General features: G+C 37.9%; 1 protein-coding gene across 1 annotated transcript in view; it reads right to left on the bottom strand.

Moving 5' to 3' along the window:
• The window catches only part of LOC133526459 (roquin-1), a 42,650-nt gene that overhangs the window by 13,627 nt on the left and 9,275 nt on the right, over positions 1-19,748 (bottom strand). The window contains exons 3-9 of the mRNA XM_061863114.1: positions 12,880-13,072; positions 9,891-10,054; positions 8,706-8,843; positions 7,888-7,995; positions 6,687-6,882; positions 5,438-5,575; positions 4,732-4,860 (exon numbers count right to left, since the gene is read on the bottom strand). Coding sequence (XP_061719098.1) covers positions 4,732-4,860; positions 5,438-5,575; positions 6,687-6,882; positions 7,888-7,995; positions 8,706-8,843; positions 9,891-10,054; positions 12,880-13,072 — 1,066 coding nt within the window. The remainder of the gene's footprint in view (positions 1-4,731; positions 4,861-5,437; positions 5,576-6,686; positions 6,883-7,887; positions 7,996-8,705; positions 8,844-9,890; positions 10,055-12,879; positions 13,073-19,748) is intronic.

The following is a 19,748-nucleotide window of genomic DNA, read 5'->3' as shown; positions in this document are numbered from 1 at the left end:
CACTTCGAAAAACGCCTTCTTTGTATCATTTTTACCAGTTACATCGGCTGTATACGCTGATTTTTTAGTCTAAACATGTCTTTAAAAGGTAAAATACAATACAGTCATAACTTCCCGTCCGCTAAAACTGTACGGTTATGGAGTGTGGAATTAAGAGGAGTGGCATCTCTTATGGTAGACCTGTTGCAAAAGTGTCTAGCTATAAATAATAGTTCCAAATCTCTCCAGAGTAGCGCTAGAGTAGCTAAGAACCTAGACGTTATTGACCGAGTGAATTGCGCTGTCTATGATTTGATTTTTTTGTTCAAGTACTCTAGGTATTGTAGCGCCACCTATTTAAGGTGGTTCGATTTTCATACAAAAAACAATCGCTATTTATTAATTAATTACACAATATTATTACATAAATAGTTGCGCATCTATCTACTTTCGAATATTCATTTGCGCTAAATTAATAGAAAAACTTTGTTTCATACAGAAATCATGCAATAATCAACGTTATATTTTTATAAATTTTACTCATGTGTGTGTGACAAATGTCGTGTACAAATACATTGCGACGTTGCCACTCCATGCCTCGGGCGGCCATCGGCGCGACGTTGCGATGTTTGACGCGTTTTTAGCTGACTCTGTCGACACTGACACTCAGTGTGGCCAGGCGTACGATAATTGTCGTACATGTACGATAATTTGGGCCCCGGTATGACGTAATGTTCCAAAGAGCATTATCGTACACTAAAGTACTATAATTTCAGCCCTTGGATGATGCCACCTTAAAAGTCTAGTAACTTGAAGCAAAATATGACACTTTCTGTCAGAAATAGGCTAAAATCTTTTGGGTGTTCGGCTCCTTGGTGTAAGTTTAAAGTTTAAAATATCACAATTTCCTGTATACCGTTTGAGTCTATCCCAAAAATACACAAACATAAACAGATTTTTTACGCAATTTAGACGAAAATTGTATTTTATTTATTATTATTTCGAAATTTAAGCTTATTTTGCTAGACATTTTTAGGGGCTGCCTTTTTTGATTGGCGTACGATATTTTTTTCAACGGTACAATAATATTGACACTCAAATACGATAATTCTCTTCCGCTCACCTGGCAACACTGCTGAAACTTGACAGGACCTGGGGCCTACCGCGAAAACCGAAATTCGCAAATTGCGAGGATCTTTCTCTTTTATTCTCACTAAGACGTAATTAGAGTGACAGAGAAAAATTCCCGAAATTGACGAATTTCGATTTTCCCGGTAGCCGCCCTGGTGCTTGAGGTACTTGATAGAAAACAACGCTGCCGCATGTTCTGAATTGTGATTTTATGTGTTTTTGGTTTGAAAATGATAGCAACGTCTAAATCAAGTTACAAAAATCATCGATATTCTGGTCCGCGAAAAACCAAGAAAAGTGTAACTGTAATTGGAGTCTACAAAAATGACCAATTCATAGAAAATATGACCTAGAAACTAGTTCACTTTTATAAAACTCAATTTTGCCCGAGATTGTACTTAGGCGAATACCTAAGGGAGCTAAGTGTATTGATCTTGAATAATTAGTTGGAACATTTACATCATAACTATTATACCTAGTTGGTTACTAAGTTCTGTTACTCGATTTCTTTCTTTCTTCTTAGCGTTGTCCCAGTATATTGCCACGGCTCAATGGAGCTTGGGGTCCGCTTTGACAACTAATCCCAAGATTTGGCGTAGGCACTAGTTTTTACGAAAGCCACTGCCATCTGACCTTCCAACCCAGACGGTAAAATTAAGCCTTGTTGGGATTAGTCCAGTTTCCTCACGATGTTTTCCTTCACCGAAAAGCGACTGGTAAATATCAAATGATATCTGTTCTGAAGTTCTGTTACTCGATTTGCAATCTCTTTATTTCCGTTAAAACAAATGCTACCGAAAAAATAAAAAATGACATAATGTGGTGGATTTGTGAGCTATAATTATATACCACACATAACGCTTATCTCGTCGTATCTATAATAAATTGGGGCCTAAAAGAGAATCGTATTCCAATTTTTTGAAACGCTTGTATTACTTTCTATATTAACTAAAAGTTGCCTTAAAATTCAGCTTTTATACTAAAAACGGCTTTAAATATGTTAAATTAACAAAATATATTTTGACAGATGCTTTCGCGCCCAAAACGCTCTTTGAAAATTGTGTGACGTCACAGTTTATGGTTTGACACATAACTACATACACACGTAGAAGATACGAACTGTCAACTGATATTTATCATTTGTTGTTAATCGCCTAACTGTCAACAGTGTCAATCCGAGAGTTGTGACGTCATCAGAATCTTCAAAGACGTTTCGAGTTTGGTCACGTGACGTGTGCCAAAAGATATTTTAAATTCAATATTTACAAAAATATGGTCATTACAGGTCCCCTAAAAGTAGTTTAACATGTTCTTATAATCCAAAAGAATTTATTGGGATACAATTATGCCCTAAGATTTGTAGATGGAAACAACCCTATTGCGATGCACAAATGTGGGCACCCGCCAAACATGATTTTGGGTGTGTCATACTCAGGGCTAACACAGATTCATTTCTGTGAAAAAGGTGTGAAAACCGGAAACTGGAAACCGTTCTCGAGCCAATAGTGAAGCCCTTAAGACACACCCTATTTCAAAACCAGCCATGGATCTTTGAACAGGACTCAGCTCCTGCACATAAGGCAAGAACAACTCAAGCCTGGTTTCGAAGGAACAAAATTGACTTTATTGCCCACGAAGACTGGCCGTCCTCCAGCCCGGACCTTAACCCCCTGGATTATGCCATATAGCAGGTTATTGAGGAGAAAGCCTGTGCTAAACCCCACACAAATCTTAACTCCCGCAAGCGGGCCATAGTTAAGACAGTGACGGAATTAGACATGACAATCGTGCGTGCCGCTATTGATGACTGGCCTCGTCGTTTGAGGGCCTGTGTCAAAGCCAGAGGAGGCGATTTTGAATGATATTGTCATATGTAATTCCTGATTTTGTGTACTTCATTTTAATATATACTTTATTAAACTTTCGTTGGTATATTTTATGTAGATAAAGATTATTGCAGTAACAGAATTTAATAACCAACTAGGTAGAAAACAATGCAATACATAAACACATAAATTGGATATGATGTGATCCGTTGAATGAAATTGACAATAAATAAAATAAATAAATAATTTTCTATCTCTAGGCATTATGTGAAACTTCTAGTTGTGTCAAAATATCGGGAAATCAATAATATAAACAAACATGGTAAATATCTCATTTCTTTTTATAATGGTTATAAATAGAAGGCCATGCAATTTTGTAACTCACTGTAATTTAATTAAATGTATCGTAAAAAAATGTTTTAATTCTACTGTAAAATAGTACCTACTTTTTTAAAGGCTGGGCAGTAAGTGATTGCTTTAATTTCATAACAAAACAGCGTTTTTTTATTGAAAAAAATACCGGAAAATCTGACTTACAAATTTGGACTTTCTTAGGTTCATTCTACTTAGAATCTTCTCCACTCTAGCATTAAAAAAAGATATCCTAAAATATCCATAGCATTACGTCACATTTTAGTGTGAAAGAAATTTCAGTGTAAAACTAAAATTTCAATACAAATTTTCGGGTTTTTTTTAGCACGAGGATTGATTATGCTAGTGATTCTGAGTTGGAAGAACCCAAAAATATCATGATGTGTGAGAATCAGATTTTTAATATTTTTATGGAAAACGCTCATATTTCTCATAAAATAATTTATTAATAATAGGTACTTGATAATACTGATAACAAAAATAAATTAATGAGTCTCGAACCCACATCCTCTTGCATGTATTTCCACGTACATACCGCAACGCTATTGAAGCCTACTCACGCTGTGCCAAATTGTCTACTACAAGGATCCCAGTAAGACTGTTTGAATGTGTGAGTGATACTTAGAAATAGAGTCAAGAAACATTCTGTCGACATTAAGGGGTAGTTTTTGTACAATGAAGTGTTCAATGTTTGTTGTAATAGTTCAATATTTATTTAAAGAGTGCGCTAAACATAATTTACAGTATAGAAATACCAAGACTACTCCACAAAAAAATTAAAACTCAAAATTTGCAATTGTGGCGCCATCTAGTGAGGTTTAAGCTTTGGGTAACCTAGTCGAACCACCTTAAAGTTTTTTGATGACACTTTTTGGTACATGGAGATTTAAATTTTATGATGACATGATAAACATCTTCCCGTACCAGTTTTGATACAATAAGGCGAACGTTTCCAAGCATATTAGAGAAAAAGTTATTTGTTTGACAAAGGGGCAAAGTTGTTGTTTAACCGCTCGTGCTAATATTGATACCCGAGCAAGCGAAAGATTCCAAAATTGAACCACGAGCGTAGCGAGTGGTCCGAGAAGGAATCTTGAGCGTTGCAAGTGTTTCAATGCACGAGGGTTAAGCAAACTTTGCCTCCGAGTGAAACACAAAATTTTTCACCACACCAACGCGAGGAAACTACTAACTATGAAATACGAAAAAATTCAAATGAAATCAAATCCAAATGAACGTAATAAAAAAATAATCATTTAAAAGTCAATTCTACTAGCTAACATAAGGAAACAACTCAAAATTTGCATCTGATTACTTTGCCCCACATGTGGATAAAATGCAACTTTCTCATTCGTTTTTGAACAAACAAGAGGGCCTTTACCAGTTGGTGTGGTGAAAATATATTCCTCCGCTTTATACTCACTAGTAGAGGGCTCCGGGGGCTTCTGATTGTGGAAGGTGCTCCGCTGCAAGTAGTGTATGAGCCCGGAGACTACTTCCTTCAGGGATGCCATCACTTCGGCTAGCTGCTGCCACGAGGGGCTTTTGGCATCTAAAAAAAGTAAAAATGATAAATTAAAAAAAAAAAAAAAAAATTTCAGCTTACTGAGCATATTATGCCCACCCATGGGCTTAACCTTTTGACCGCCAAAGACGTCATATGACGCGCGCGGCTACAGCCCAATATCAACCTTCATGCGTACCGACAAGGTTCACGATTACGCGCCGCGTGCGATACGCGTGGCGTTCAAAAGGTTAATAGTTTTTTTTTTTAATTTCATTAAGCCCATAAGCATATTGGACATATTGTTTTTTTTTAAGTAGGTATAAATGAGTTTTTTACTTTTAAAATACTGACGTTTGTATTTTTTTGTGCATGCTTAAAAATATTTACGTTATTTTGATTAATACAGAAAACCGCAGCCAAATAACACTAGACCCTACTCATAGTGTTGTGTTCCTGCCGGTGAGTAAGGTTGCCAGAGCTCAACGAAGGGGGGGTGTTTGGGTCGGCAACGCGCATGTGACTCCTCTGGAGTTGCAGGCGTACATAGGCTACGGAGACTGCTTACCAGGCGGGCCGTATGCTTGTTTGCCACCGACGTAGTAGAAAAAAAAATGAAACCGACCTGGACTGGCGTCTATGGCGGCGAGCCTGTCCAGGTGCATGCTCATGACGACCAGCTGCTGCGGGTCCCCGGTACGCTGGAGCGCTATGAACAGCTCCTGGACTGACTGCGCGAACGACTGCGGCGTTTGGAGCTTGTCTGTTGAAAGAAGAGAATTGGCTACTTGACAGTTTTTTGTAAATAATGTCAAACGATCTTGATTCTCCTGAGGATCAAATGTCTATATAGGACTCATGGCATTTAAGCAACACAAAGGTCAGAAATGAGAGTTAAAGTCTGACGCTCGCACTCGACGATTGAAACGCCTCTAACAAAATGATAAGGTGATGTGACGTCACATCACATAAGTCTGTCCTAAATGTATGGAAGTCAAGGAAATTGCCATTTTGACCCTGAAATATTGCATTTATGTGTATAGTTGTCATACAATTTATTTTTCAATAAAATGTAAGGAATCGATTGGTACCTATTTTCTTTTCTATTTTTGAAAGACAAAAAAAAATTTTTTTTTGAGTATTCCGAGCCTTGTATTTTTTTATAATCTCAATATAATTTTTTAAATTCCACATTTTTATGATGGATGGTTCATTTTCTATCCATTTAACTAAATTTTGTTATAATATTCAGCATGTGTCAAGTACCCAATTGTCTGACATTAATGCGACATAATCGGTCAGGTCTTTTCTGCAGAGTAATTATCTTGAAAGTAGTTTAACACCTGCTTTAACCTCTAACAACACAGCATACAAAAAAAGTTGGCAGTCTAATTTGAATCAATGATATTGGAAATAATATTGCTGTCTCCGTACAACAGCGCGCTCCACTGGTCCGGGGCTATTCTGAGCCCAGCCTCGGTGGCTATTTGTACTATTTGGCTATTACTTACCTATAATGCTCTGCATATGGCTCTTATGCGCCGTATCTCCGTACAACAGCGCGCTCCACTGGTCCGAGGCTATTCTGAGCCCAGCCTCGGTGGCTATTTGTACTATTTGGCTATTACTTACCTATAATGCTCTGCATATGGCTCTTATGCGCCGTATCTCCGTACAACAGCGCGCTCCACTGGTCCGGGGCTATTCTGAGCCCAGCCTCGGTGGCTATTTGTACTATTTGGCTATTACTTACCTATAATGCTCTGCATATGGCTCTTATGCGCCGTATCTCCGTACAACAGCGCGCTCCACTGGTCCGGGGCTATTCTGAGCCCAGCCTCGGTGGCTATTTGTACTATTTGGCTATTACTTACCTATAATGCTCTGCATATGGCTCTTATGCGCCGTATCTCCGTACAACAGCGCGCTCCACTGGTCCGGGGCTATTCTGAGCCCAGCTTCGGTGGCTATTTGTACTATTTGCGCGTCGTGCTCGCGTCGAAGCGACTCGTACGTGCGAAACTCTTCTTTGAGTTGCATTAGGGACGAATCTGATTCGCGTTTTGAGACCTGTTGGATGAAATTGGCGCAGAAATTTTAAAACATCGGTTAATAAAACTTCAGTAAGACTCGGAAATATAATAAAACGGGCGGACTTTAAGTTCCAGATGAGGGACCTGTTTTAATGTATATAATAAAGTAATTCTCTTTTTGCTTTTAGCTGACGAAAACCATGAGATTTATATTGAATTTCAAAATTATAATCGTAGTTTTATTATCTGTATGTCACGTAACCGAAAACGCCGACCACCATTTTTTCTCGTCAGTGACGTCACTAAAGCAGAAACAACTTAAATTTGTAACAACGGCCACTTAGGGGAATCCACACAGAGCGAGCATACGCACGAGGCAATTTCCTCACGCACAAACCGGCCAGTGTAGACGTGCCTCGGCCGAGGCAGAGCGCTCTGGCGACGAAAACGCGCTCGCTTTGTGTTTACGCCAATTTGCGTGTCTTTGTGACTGCACTGCTATTATGACGTCACAATCATGGCGGCTGAGATTTTGGCACGAAAATTTATCGTTTAATTTTTTTGTTCTTTGCATGCGGCGATATTGTTTTCAGGAAATAAAAATACCGTTTATGATATAAGCTATACGAACATTTATAAATATATGTATAAAATATGTAGCCTATTATACGGATGTTTATATCGATTGAGATATGAGGTTTTGATGTACTACTCTCAGAGCTACTAGTTTAATCAGAGAATTCGAAATATAATAAAAAATAATAAATAAATAAATATTATAGGACATTATTCCACAAATTGACTAAGTCCCACAGTAAGCTCAATAAGGCTTGTGTTGAGGGTACTTAGACAACGATATATATAATATATAAATACTTTAAATACATAGAAAACACCCATGACTCAGAAACAAATATCCGTGCTCATCACACAAATATATGCTCTTACCAGGATTTGAACCCGGGACCATCAGCTTCATAGGCAGGGTCACTACCCACTAGGCCAGACCGGTCGTCAAAATTGTTTGGTTTTAATAAGTTACCTTGAAACACGAGGCGCGGTACAGCAGTTGGACCACATGACCGATGCTCGTTTTGGACGCCTGAGGGAACTGGGGCTCCAATCGCTGGACGACGAACATCACCAACACCTAGATAATACATACATATGTAGAAGATTAAGATTCCGTTTTTTTTTATGCTACGTCGGCGGCAAACAAGCATACGGCCCGCCTGATGGTAAGCAGTCTCCGTAGCCTATGTACGCCTGCAACTCCAGAGGAGTTACATGCGCGTTGCCGACCCTAAACCCGACCCCCCCTCGTTGAGCTCTGGCAACCTTACTCACCGGCAGGAACACAACACTATGAGTAGGGTCTAGTGTTATTTGGCTGCGGTTTTCTGTAAGGTGGAGGTACTTCCCCAGTTGGGCTCTGCTCTAGATCTGGAATGACATCCGCTGTGCTGTGCCCTACCACACAGAGCGAGATGACATTCACAATGCCCATACCTCTCATTTGGACGTAGTTTAAGGACGTACCCGGGTCCGGGTCGGTTGCTCTAATGAGGTAAATCAGGTTTTAGCTCATTCTTAATAGTATTTCATACAATCGTGATATAATAGAGCTTCAGTCGAATACCGTGTTTAGGCAACTCAGCATGCTGAGTTGCCTAAGTGAGGTAGGAGATTGAAAAGCTTGATTATATCACTATTGTATACAATACTTTTTCTACGAGTCATCAAAAGTAATAATGATTGGTAAGTGGCTAAGTAGACAAAAATTTTGTACAAAATACATAAACCCGCTAAGCAAAAATATAATGTGAAATTGGGTAAACTCAAAGTATGTATAAAAAGTACCTTTCTGGACAGTGCCGACCCGTCCTCAAGGGCTAGTAGAACTAATTTCAGGACCTCTTCTTGCATGGCTGGCCCTAGGAATTGGCAACCCCTCGCTCGCACGGCGGCCCATAGGTTCGCGCTCAGTTGTTGAGGGTTCTAGAACACAAAGATCATTACTTGCATGCGGAACTCGTGTCGTCGAGGCCGATGGGATGAAATCACTGTCACAGTCACTGATGGGTTCGAAGGACCAAAACATGTACGGGTCGTACATCTGAGCTGATATGATTCTTGATGGTTGATTGTAGTGTTGATGGAAACACTGATTTTGGTATATGTATTTATTGATAACCAAGGTATATGAGTACTAGCTAGGAGCACGTATAAACGTAAACTAATTCATAAATCGATGTATGGCGTAATCGCAAATACAGCAATTATTATAAAGTCATTATATTTAATTTTAACGCTGACGCGAGAAATGTGCGATGCTTGCATTGTACAGGAGCCAACCATAAGAAATATCCAAGAAGTCAAAGGGGTAGTTATAACATTTTGCACTAGCCGTTTTTGAGATGATTATAATTGTCATGAGATGCACTGTGGTAAGAAATTGATGTTTATAGTTTTGTGAAGTCGATTTTTATCACAGATTGAGATCTAGATGACCTCATTCGTGCTTAAAAAAATCTATAAAAAATGAAAAAGTTCGCATTGCCCGTGATCCGCTTCGTGTTCGAAGCAGCATTTACACCCCAGTACCGCTCCGCTCGCTCAGCGACCGCTCCGCCCCTCCTCATCTATGACGTTACACCAAACCATCACTCGTCTGGTGTTGCAGTATCAGGTTAGTGATGCTTCGCTTGCCGAGCGACCACACCATCTACACCGTCCCGCCCCTCCTCATCTATGACGCAACATTGTAGGTGTCACAAGCTTGCGTTCCATCTTGTAGTTGAGTGTGTGCGCTCACCTGGTGTTGCAGTATCAATATCAACTCAGTGACGCTCCGCTCCCTAATGACCGCGCCGCTCACGCGCCCCGCCCCTCCTCGCCTGTGACGCAAAATTATATAAACGTCACTCACCTGATGTTGTACTATCAACTCGGTGACGCTCCGCTCGCTTAATGACCTCGCCGCCCGCGCGCACTGCCCCCCGCCCCTCCTCGTCTATGACGCAACATTATATAAACGTCACTCACCTGATGTTGTAGTATCAACTCAGTGACGCTACGCTCGCCTAAAGACCGCGCCGCCCGCGCGCATCGTCCCCGCCCCTCCTCGTCTGTGACGCAACATTGGAGAAGCGTCACAAGCTTGCGTTGCATCGGCCGGGAGAGACGACCAGCTACGGTGTTGTTGGATGCTGCGGAATTTCCGGAACTGTTAATATTATATTACAAAGGTGAATTAAAAAGCTAAATACGAGGTGTTGCAGGTTAAAATTAAAAAACAAAGAGTCTAGACTGTCTCAGAAAAGCAAAACCCTACCACCTTTTTTATTTGTTTACTATAAATTGAGTGGAAATCATCATTGTATGGAAAATTTAAAAATAAATGTAATCAGTCTTAATAAGTCTATGCAAAGGTAATTGATATGTAATCTCTTCAGTACCATTGTTAAAACTGATACTTCTAAACTGTTGCGGCAAGCAAGAAAGTTTACTCAATTTCATGGTAGATGGCGCTGCTCTGCATACATCGCGCGATACGAGTTCCCAGCGACCTATATAATAAATAATAATAATAAATAAATAATTCCACTTTTTTATAATGGATGGCTCATTTTCTATCCATTAAACTAAATTTTGTTATAATATTCAACATGTCAAGTCAATTGTCACTTGGTCCCACAGCTCCTCTGTACAGGAAAAATGGTAAGACTGACACGAATGTTGGCAACCATGGCGCCAAGCGTTGAAAGCACTACGAGGAACCGCTACAGCGCCATCTATCGGAGAGCTGCGTCATAGGACCAGGTAGCCGCCGCCCCGTCTACCTGGACTGGCAGCAGACTTCGGCGGGGATACCGAGCCAATAAAAGGGGCTGCACGACCTACAGAGCTCGCTTGTTCCCGCGACTGTCGTTAGGGTTACTTGATGTAAAATTGTAACGTACTTTGTAATTAATTTGATTATATAAATTATTTTTAAAAGTCCAGTATTTCATATTTACTTATCATTGTAATAAATTGTTTACACGAATTACATACTAAACTGACCATCGCCCGTATACACGGTGTAACATGGGGAAACCCAAAGATTTTATGTAACAGTGTATTCCTGATCACATTTAGAGACTAAAATGTCATACAAACTTTCGACTGGATTGGATTTTGCCTAGTTTCAACATCTTATTGCAGAAGCTGATGATCCCAGGTTTAAATCCTGGTAAGGACATTTATTCGTGTGATGAGCACGGATATTTGTTCCTAAGTCAAGGGTGTTTTCTATGTATTGAAGTATTTATTAATATTTATATATTATATATATCGTTGTCTAAGTACCCTCAACACAAGCCTTATTGAGCTTACTGTGGGACTCAGTCAATTTGTGTAATAATGTCCTATAATATTTACTATTATTATTGATAAATTTGCGCGTTATCGTGGATGAAACGAACTATAATTACTGCTACTCACAAAATTTCACGAGAATCTGTTGAGAAATATGATCCGGGCATACGAACGCATTATTGCCCAAGCCGAAACGGCTTCGCTAACGCCCGGTCAATTAAATTACATCATTTCACTAAATCAAAACGTATGAAATATATACTTTGGCTATATGAAATATAACTTAGTGCAAAACGCCTTTTTGATGGAAATGATGCCATTATGGGGCGTAGTCTAAATATCCTTAATGATAGATGTCAAAAAGTGAGAAGTAACCTTTGCAAAAACTAGGTTTACAGAAAATATCGTAATAATGTACTATACATTATTGCAGAGGCCGGGAAATGGCAATTAGTGAATGAGTTTCGATTTTCGACAAAGAAGACGAATCCATGAATTGCTGTTCCTGCCGAGGCATATATAGTGCTTTTCTCCAAACATGCGGGGAAATCAGGTAAAATAATCATAAATTAAACATGAACCATCACTCAAATCGAACCTTCACATCAAAAACGTCAAAATCAATTTCCCTCTTTAATTATTTTTTAAAAGTTAAAGGCACACTATTCTGCCATTCAGTACCATTCAATATTCGCTCATTCAATATAATTGTGCAATATAAGCTGTATTTGCACTCATGAGATCTTTAAAAAAATATAAAAGTTATGTAGTCTTTGATTTTATTAAGCAGTATTCGCACGATCATACACGACTCTATCCTATACCTTGAAATGATGCTGACCGGGTCGTGTAGACGAGGCCCGCAGCTATATTAATTGGCTATATGTGTTTTCTTAGTGGATACATGTTTTTAAAAAGTAAAAAACAATACAGTAATAACTTTCTCGTCCGCTAAAACACTACAATAATGGTTTGATTTTTTTTTAATTTGATTTTGACCATAACGAAGAACTTCCCGTACTATTTTTGCTACAATAAGGTGAACATTTCCGAGTATATTGGAGAAAAATTCATTTTCAGTGCCAGTTTTTGGGGAAATATACTTAAACTTATACATATAACACATTTTCCTTCTTGTGGCCTCAGAAACCCTTCAGTACTATACAGCCGTTGTTATTTTTTTTCTTTTTTTTTTCATTACCCTGACCTAAGTTAATCTCTAAGAAGCTTGTGATCATGGACAGAAATGGAATCTATTAACAACCTTTGTTATTAATGTTATTATTCAAAAATAACAATTTTGTTTCTGACGTAATTGATGGTTATGTGTTATTATTAATAAATTTTTGGCAAAAAAATAATTTTTGACTCAAGCGTTAATGCTGACAGTACTTTTCTTCCCACATGCAACTAATACACATCGAGACAATTCTAACGACCCAAAACAAAATAAGTTTGTGTTGTTTTATCACAGTTCCCATGGCCACCTGTCTCCATCATCAGATCAGCTCGATGCCATCTTAATATTGCATTGGATGACCGATTTACAAATCTACGCAAAATTTCAGCTCAATCGGAAATCAGGATGTGAGTCAAATTTAGTTTCCCCGATTTTACCCACACTAACAGGGCAAGTTAAATAAAAGCTTGTAAAAAGTTAGTATACTAAACTCACCATTTCCAGTATATTTCAGTATGACGGCCAAGCTCTCCATACATCGCACGACGGAGTCGTACGCTCGTCTGTCTCGCTCGCACAGCGCCGCTATACAGGGTGGGTGGTAGGGCTGGGAGGGGGGCGTATAACCAGCTAATTGGAGAAGCGCCGTGTTGACTACCAGCTCCTCTGGCTCCACTTGTATAACTGTCTGTAAATAAAAATAAAAAAACAGTTTGTGTTGGTAGAATATACAAACTTCACCTAAATATTAAGGGTGGTAGTGTACTCGTAAGGATTTCTGTACTACTTCGTGTCTGCCAAGGATGAAACTTATAATAAAACTGACCCGTTTGACTTTACTATATAGGAACCCGAAAGAGGTGAGGACAAAAGGTTTTTTTTTATATGAATTTAAGTCGATTTCGCCAAAAAATAACCTTTTTGTTTGATTTTTTTCGTTTCTATATTGATGTATTTATAAATCAAATCAAATATTATTAATAAACTTGTCACTTAAAATGAATTTATAATTTTTTGTTCGTAAAACCTAATTTTTGCCGTGTTATTTGTCACTTTTTTACATTTATCAATCAAAAAGGCGTTTAGCACTGAGTAACAATAAAAATATGTATTTTTTTAATTCGCATTAACTGTGAATCTAGGCGAATTCCAGAATTTTATAGGAAGTTATAGGAAATTTTAGTATTTAAATATGATCAAATATACACTATTAAAATCTTTCGGGTTTCTCGTTAAACACCGTGTATAGTATTTTGTGTAACAAGTATATAATAAGGTTTCTTAACATTCAAGGGTCGAAATTATACAGGCCCGAGAACTTTTAATTAAATACCGTTACAATATACACCGTGTAACACGGAAAACTCGAAAGTTTTTAACCACGCACTTCTGGAAATTTTAATGAAAAAAGGATATTTTTTTTTCAATGTTTTGAATGTATTTGTACATAAAAAGTTACTGTTATGGTAAAACTGGCACTCAAAAATGAATTTTTACGATTTTTTTTTTGTAAAACCTAGTCTTTACTAAGGTTAATAGTATTTTTTTACATTTATCAATAAGGATATTTAGACTACGCCCCATAAGAGCATCCTCGCCATCAGAAAGGTGTTTTAAAGTAAGTTACGAGTACAATAAGATGTTTTTCATTAATTGGCATTAACTCTGAAACTAGGCGAAATCCAGAAAAGTATAACCCTTAGAGTTGCAGGCCGTCGGCTCCTGACCGATTACGTCATTCTAATTTCATTGAGATAAAATCGATATTCCAACAACTCAAAAACGACACATTCAATATATGCCTCTCTGCGGCGTCTGTCCCAATGGCCTCCGGCGATGTCAACTTGCCACCCCCTAGTTCACTTGCTGGCTACGCCCTTGCACGTTGAGTTAAATGTAATGCCCGTATTACAACAATGCTATAAGCAACATTGAATTTTTTTTTTATTAATTTTTTTTTTAATTAACTATACCATTTCGTTTCTTTAAACGTACTTACCGATACCCTTTAGTTAACGTAATTCAATAAAAACACGTTGTATAATTGACAAACATAAGTGCTGGAGTAGAAAAAGTTTATATTCAAACACTTTACCTCGTAGGTGTGGTAAATGTAAATAAATATTCGATTTTTGCGATTTCCTTCATCGTTTTGCATCTCGTTCACTTTATTTAATTTTAACTCAAATTTTACTAGTCTATTCAAAACTTAGTATGAAAAATTATGTAAAATAAACTAAGGCAGATTGTTAGTATTTTTAAATCGTTTTTCTATTGAGTCAACTTCGTGTATTATTTTTTTTTCCATAAATGGCTTTTACTTCTCCCTAATTTTAGCAAGGTGGAAGGTTCTGCCAATGTCGAGGTGTGGACTTTTGACTTATGTGATCAGAGAATGTTCGGTTTAATTTTGATTTTTGTGGAAGGATACACTGGGAACCTAAAACTTCGTGTATTATATAGGTTTTAGGTTAGCCAGTTGGTATTGTCACAAGACCTCACGCTAATGATGTTACTCAAAGCATACGTCTACCCTCCACACTTGTGACTAAATAAGATTAACTACCACCGTAACCGTACCAGGCCGTAAGTGCCATAGACTATTTCCGCCATTTTGAACTTATTCCAGAAGAGGAAACGACAGAAAAATTCTATCTATAAGTCGTGCCATTCACGAAGACGCTTGCCTTGAGCCGTATTGTCATGTTAATAAAGGTTAGAATGACGACCGGTTTAGCCTAGTGGGTAGTGACCCTGCCTACGAAGCTGATGGTCCCGGGTTCAAATCCTGGTAAGGGCAAGTATTCGTGTATATACTTTGGCTTTAATAAATTCGATGTAAAAACATTGTCAACGACTTTTGGGCCACATTTCTCAGTACTAATATTGACTAGTTTACGATGTTTGACTCGATAGAAAACCGATTATTTACCAAATTACGTCTCTGCATATTTCGCCTTAACCTCCTAAGGTCCGACATACCGAATAATGCTAGTTGAATTTGAAATCAATACTGAAGGAAATATGATTGAATTTATTTTGTCATGAAAAATAACGATACAAAAATGGAAGTCTTTTCCAATTGAAAACGGTTTAAATTACATTGAAGTATGTATAATTAGCATCATATAGGTGTGTCGGTCAACGTGGCAATATTGGAACACATTATTTATATGGTAACAAAGTTTTTGATGCTGTGTACCACGAGTAGGACGGTGGGCCTTACGAGGTCAAGGCAGCGGTCGCGAAATGCTCGTCATCTTTCAACGAGAACCTATCTCAGACTGATGTAATTTCACTAAATAAATACAATCTAAGAATAGTTTCGCTACATTGATTGGTAATGTTTTTACTCGCAAATGTTTTTAACAAAAAAGATTTCCAAGAATTGTAAATTATTTACGATTTCCCATCAGGTATGAAAAAGATTTATGCAAAGGTAATACTATAAAAAACGTGAAATGGAAAAATACCAAAGTATCTAAAAAAAAGGACAAGTGCGAACCGGACTCGCCTTCCGAGGGTACTGTACAAATTAAAATTTTTATTTTTTACAATTTTATAGTTTTTTGATTTTATAGCCTGTACTTTTATAGCCTGACCAGTAATACATGATCACGCGCCATATTGCGGAATTTCATGGGAACTATGTTTTTCATATACGGAAGGTGGAGATAAGGAACGAAATCTCCATGTACCAAAAAGTGTCATCAATAAACTTTAAATAGGTGGCGCTACAATACCTAGAGTACTTGAACAAAAAAATCAAATCATAGACAGCTCAATTCACTCCGTCAATAACGCCTAGGTTCTTAGCTACTCTAGCGCTACTCTGGAGAGATTTGGAACTATTATTTATAGCTGACAGCTGGACACTTTTGCAACAGTTCTACCATAAGAGATGCCACTCCTCTTAATTCCACACTCCATATTTTCATACTAAACTGAACTGTCACCATATACAGGAGAATAACAGCGCCCTCTTGACAATGATCATATATTTCTGGTCGGGCTTTAGTGTTAGACGATATTACTTGCTAAACTTCATAGTTCTAGTTCAACGGGAAATACGCAATAAATTTTGATTCCCTTGGGAGTGTCAAAATATACGTTTTTTGCGGCATAAACGACCGTATCTTTTTTAACGTTAACTTAGAAGTCTGATTTCTTCACAGCTTGAAGGGACTGTACACCTGAGTATATGATTTTTATTTCAGCTCGATACCTCCACGCGTTCCCGAGATAAAGGGTCTTGACAGACAGACGGACGGACAACAAAGTGATCCTATAAGTGTTCCGTTTTTCTTTCTAAGGTAAAGAACCTTAAAAATAAATAATATTGGACACTTTTACACAGATTGGCCTAGTCCCTAGGTGTATTGTCAAAGTAAATTTTGAATCAGCTAAATTTACTGCCATCTTTTGACACAGGAATAAAACTCTTACAATGACATAGCTATTTGACCCATCCATGTTCTTTCAGTGATATGTGTCAAATATCAAACGGTGTCGCCATCTACTCAAGTGTAGACCAAAGGTATATCGCCATCTATTCGAGCATAAATCTTTCTTGATATTTCAAGGCACGTTTCTTTCTTGGACTTTATTTATCTTGTACGGAGTTATATATTTTTTTGCCCACAATAAACTCAATAAGGCTCGAGTTGTGGGTACTAGATAAATAAATAATATAAATAAATAAATATTATAGGACATTAGTACAGAAATTGACTAAGTCCCACAGTAAGCTCAATAAGGCTTGTGTTGAGGGTACTTAGACAACGATATTTATTTATTTATTTTATTTTATTTAAATATTTATAAATACTTAAATACCTAGAAAACACCCGACTCAGGAACAAATATCCATGCTCATCACACGAATAAATGCCCTTGCCAGGATTTGAACCTGGGACCATCGGCTTCGTAGGCAACCATGTTTAGTTTAGTTTAGTTTCTTTATTGGTAAAAAAAATATTTTACAGGTCACACAGGTACATTTGAAATTATGCTAGTATAAGGTTATACATGGTCGTCAATAACGGTATAAATAATAGATACATACTTAAATACATAGAAAACATCCATAAGTAAGGAACAAATATATATGATAAACACAAATAAATGTCCTTACCAGGATTTAAATCCGGGACCCTCTGCATTGTGAGTAGGGATACAACCGACTAAGCTAGGAGTTAGGAGGGATTGAATTATTTCATGTAGAAATATTTTTTAGCAAAAAAAAAATGCCATTATTTTTTGCCTCCTTATTAATCACGTAATGCCTCCAAATAATTGAACTGAACCCTTTGAAGGCCACGCCTATCGGGGGCAGCGCATCATCTTGAACCTTGTCGCAATGCATTAAGGCCGATAATGAGCTGAAGCCGGGCGCGTCAGTTGTACACGCAGCATCAAAAGTAGCGGATGAAACAACGCGCCAAAAGTATCTGATATTCGGGATAACTTTTCTAAATATAGATAAATTTCTAGAATTCACCGAAAAGCTAGTGGTAAATATCACTAGCTTTTCGGTGAAGGAAAACATCGTGAGGAAACCTGCATACATCTGCGAAGAAATTCAAAGGTGTATGTGAAGTCCCCAATCCGCATTGGGCTAGCGTGGGGACTATAGCCCGAGCCCTCTCGCACATGAGAGGAGGCCTGTGCCCAGCAGTGGGACGTATATAGGCAGAATTATTATTTATTATTATTATTATTCTAGAATTCGCGTTCTCAAGTATATCTTTTACAGTCTTTGTTGTTCTATATTAAAGACATTACTATTTGTTAAGCTATTACAGAATGGTAGATACTTATGAAGTGTTATTTGATCCGCTACTTTTGATGCTGACTGTACAAACAGCAACACTTAACTGTCCATCGGTGGACCTTATGCCTTATGTTATAAAGACCACCGATGGACAGTTAACAGTTTTGTCAAAAAGTATTTAGTCGTTACAGACCTCGCGACACCTCAAAAATTACCAAAAACTCAATCGACAATGAAAAATATACAAGTAATTATCCAATCAGCTCAAAAAATTACAAGATAATCGTTTGAGAAAATGCGAAGCTGAAACTTATCGTCAAATCGTCGCAAAATATGACAATCGCGAAATTCGCGAATAACTGACAGGCCGAAATCGTCCGGCGAACTGGTAATCGGCCCTTTAGGCGTTTCGCGCTCGCTCGGCTAATGCACCTCCGCCGGGCCCTTACGCGGGCGATTCGAACACTTAATCGAGTAGCGATTGAGTTAGATAATTTTTAGGGTCCCGTACCAATAAGGTACAAAGGAACCTTTATGGTGCGACTCTGTCCGTCTGTCTGTCTTTCACAACGATAAATATCTCGAGAACCACTTAAGCTATCGATTTGAAATTTGGAGTAGTTTTGAACAACGCTAACCCAGGCACATTGAAAGTGTAATTTTTTTTGATTAACTATGGAAAATGCCCAATATGAAGAGTACAGATTATTACTGTAGAATTAGAATAGCCTGTAACGATGGTTGTGTGTATATAATAAATACAAATAAATACGTGGAATCAAAGCATCTGGTTGACGAAACTGGTGACCGAAGAGCAGGCGGCTTCCTCGCCCAACGCATCAGTATTGCGATACAACGAGGAAATGTCGCTAGCATCCTTGGTACAATGCCTCAAGGGCCTATTTTAGATTCAAGCTAGTTATAAAACCACTGTATATATCCATTATGTATATTGTAACTGTAAATAAAATGGAATCAATTATAATCTACGACATTAGTCCATCGAATATTCACTCTAACGCGCATCCTAGCTACTTAATAGGGCATCGCTAATTAACGAAAATCAATACATCTATTTCTAGTTCTGTATCCATTCGCTGACTGCCCTTCGTACACTTCCACCAGATATATCGGGGCGGCCAATGTGTTCACAAATATCTGAGCAAAGCTTCTATTCTCAAGACGTTAAAGTGCATTTTATGTAACTTAAGTTTATCGTTTTAATTAACTTTTGTACTTGTTGGAGTGTTTTTCCATTAGCATTGCCATTTTTTGTGTAAAATTGTAATAAGAATTTGTATTTATTTAATTTACCAGCTTTATAAAAGTTTCTTGAATGTTTGTTGAGATTTTGCGTATAGCTTGTCCGATTTCTAAGATAAAGTTCGCCATACATTCACTATGGCGTACTTGATCTTAGAAAAACGGACAGACTATACTTGAGTAACTTTGCTCGCAATGTCATGAATTCAAGATACCTAATATTACCAAAGAGTGTAGTCATACCTGGTCGAAAGGGCTTTGCTTCTTATGCAGGTCCTTTGTGTGCTGTCATAGTTCTTACAAACATGAAATCTTTTTATATGACAAC

Source organism: Cydia pomonella, chromosome 1 (assembly GCF_033807575.1).
Source record: "Cydia pomonella isolate Wapato2018A chromosome 1, ilCydPomo1, whole genome shotgun sequence".
In the NCBI taxonomy this organism is placed as follows: Eukaryota; Metazoa; Arthropoda; class Insecta; order Lepidoptera; family Tortricidae; genus Cydia; species Cydia pomonella.
This window is presented reverse-complemented; position numbering and strand designations above follow the sequence as displayed.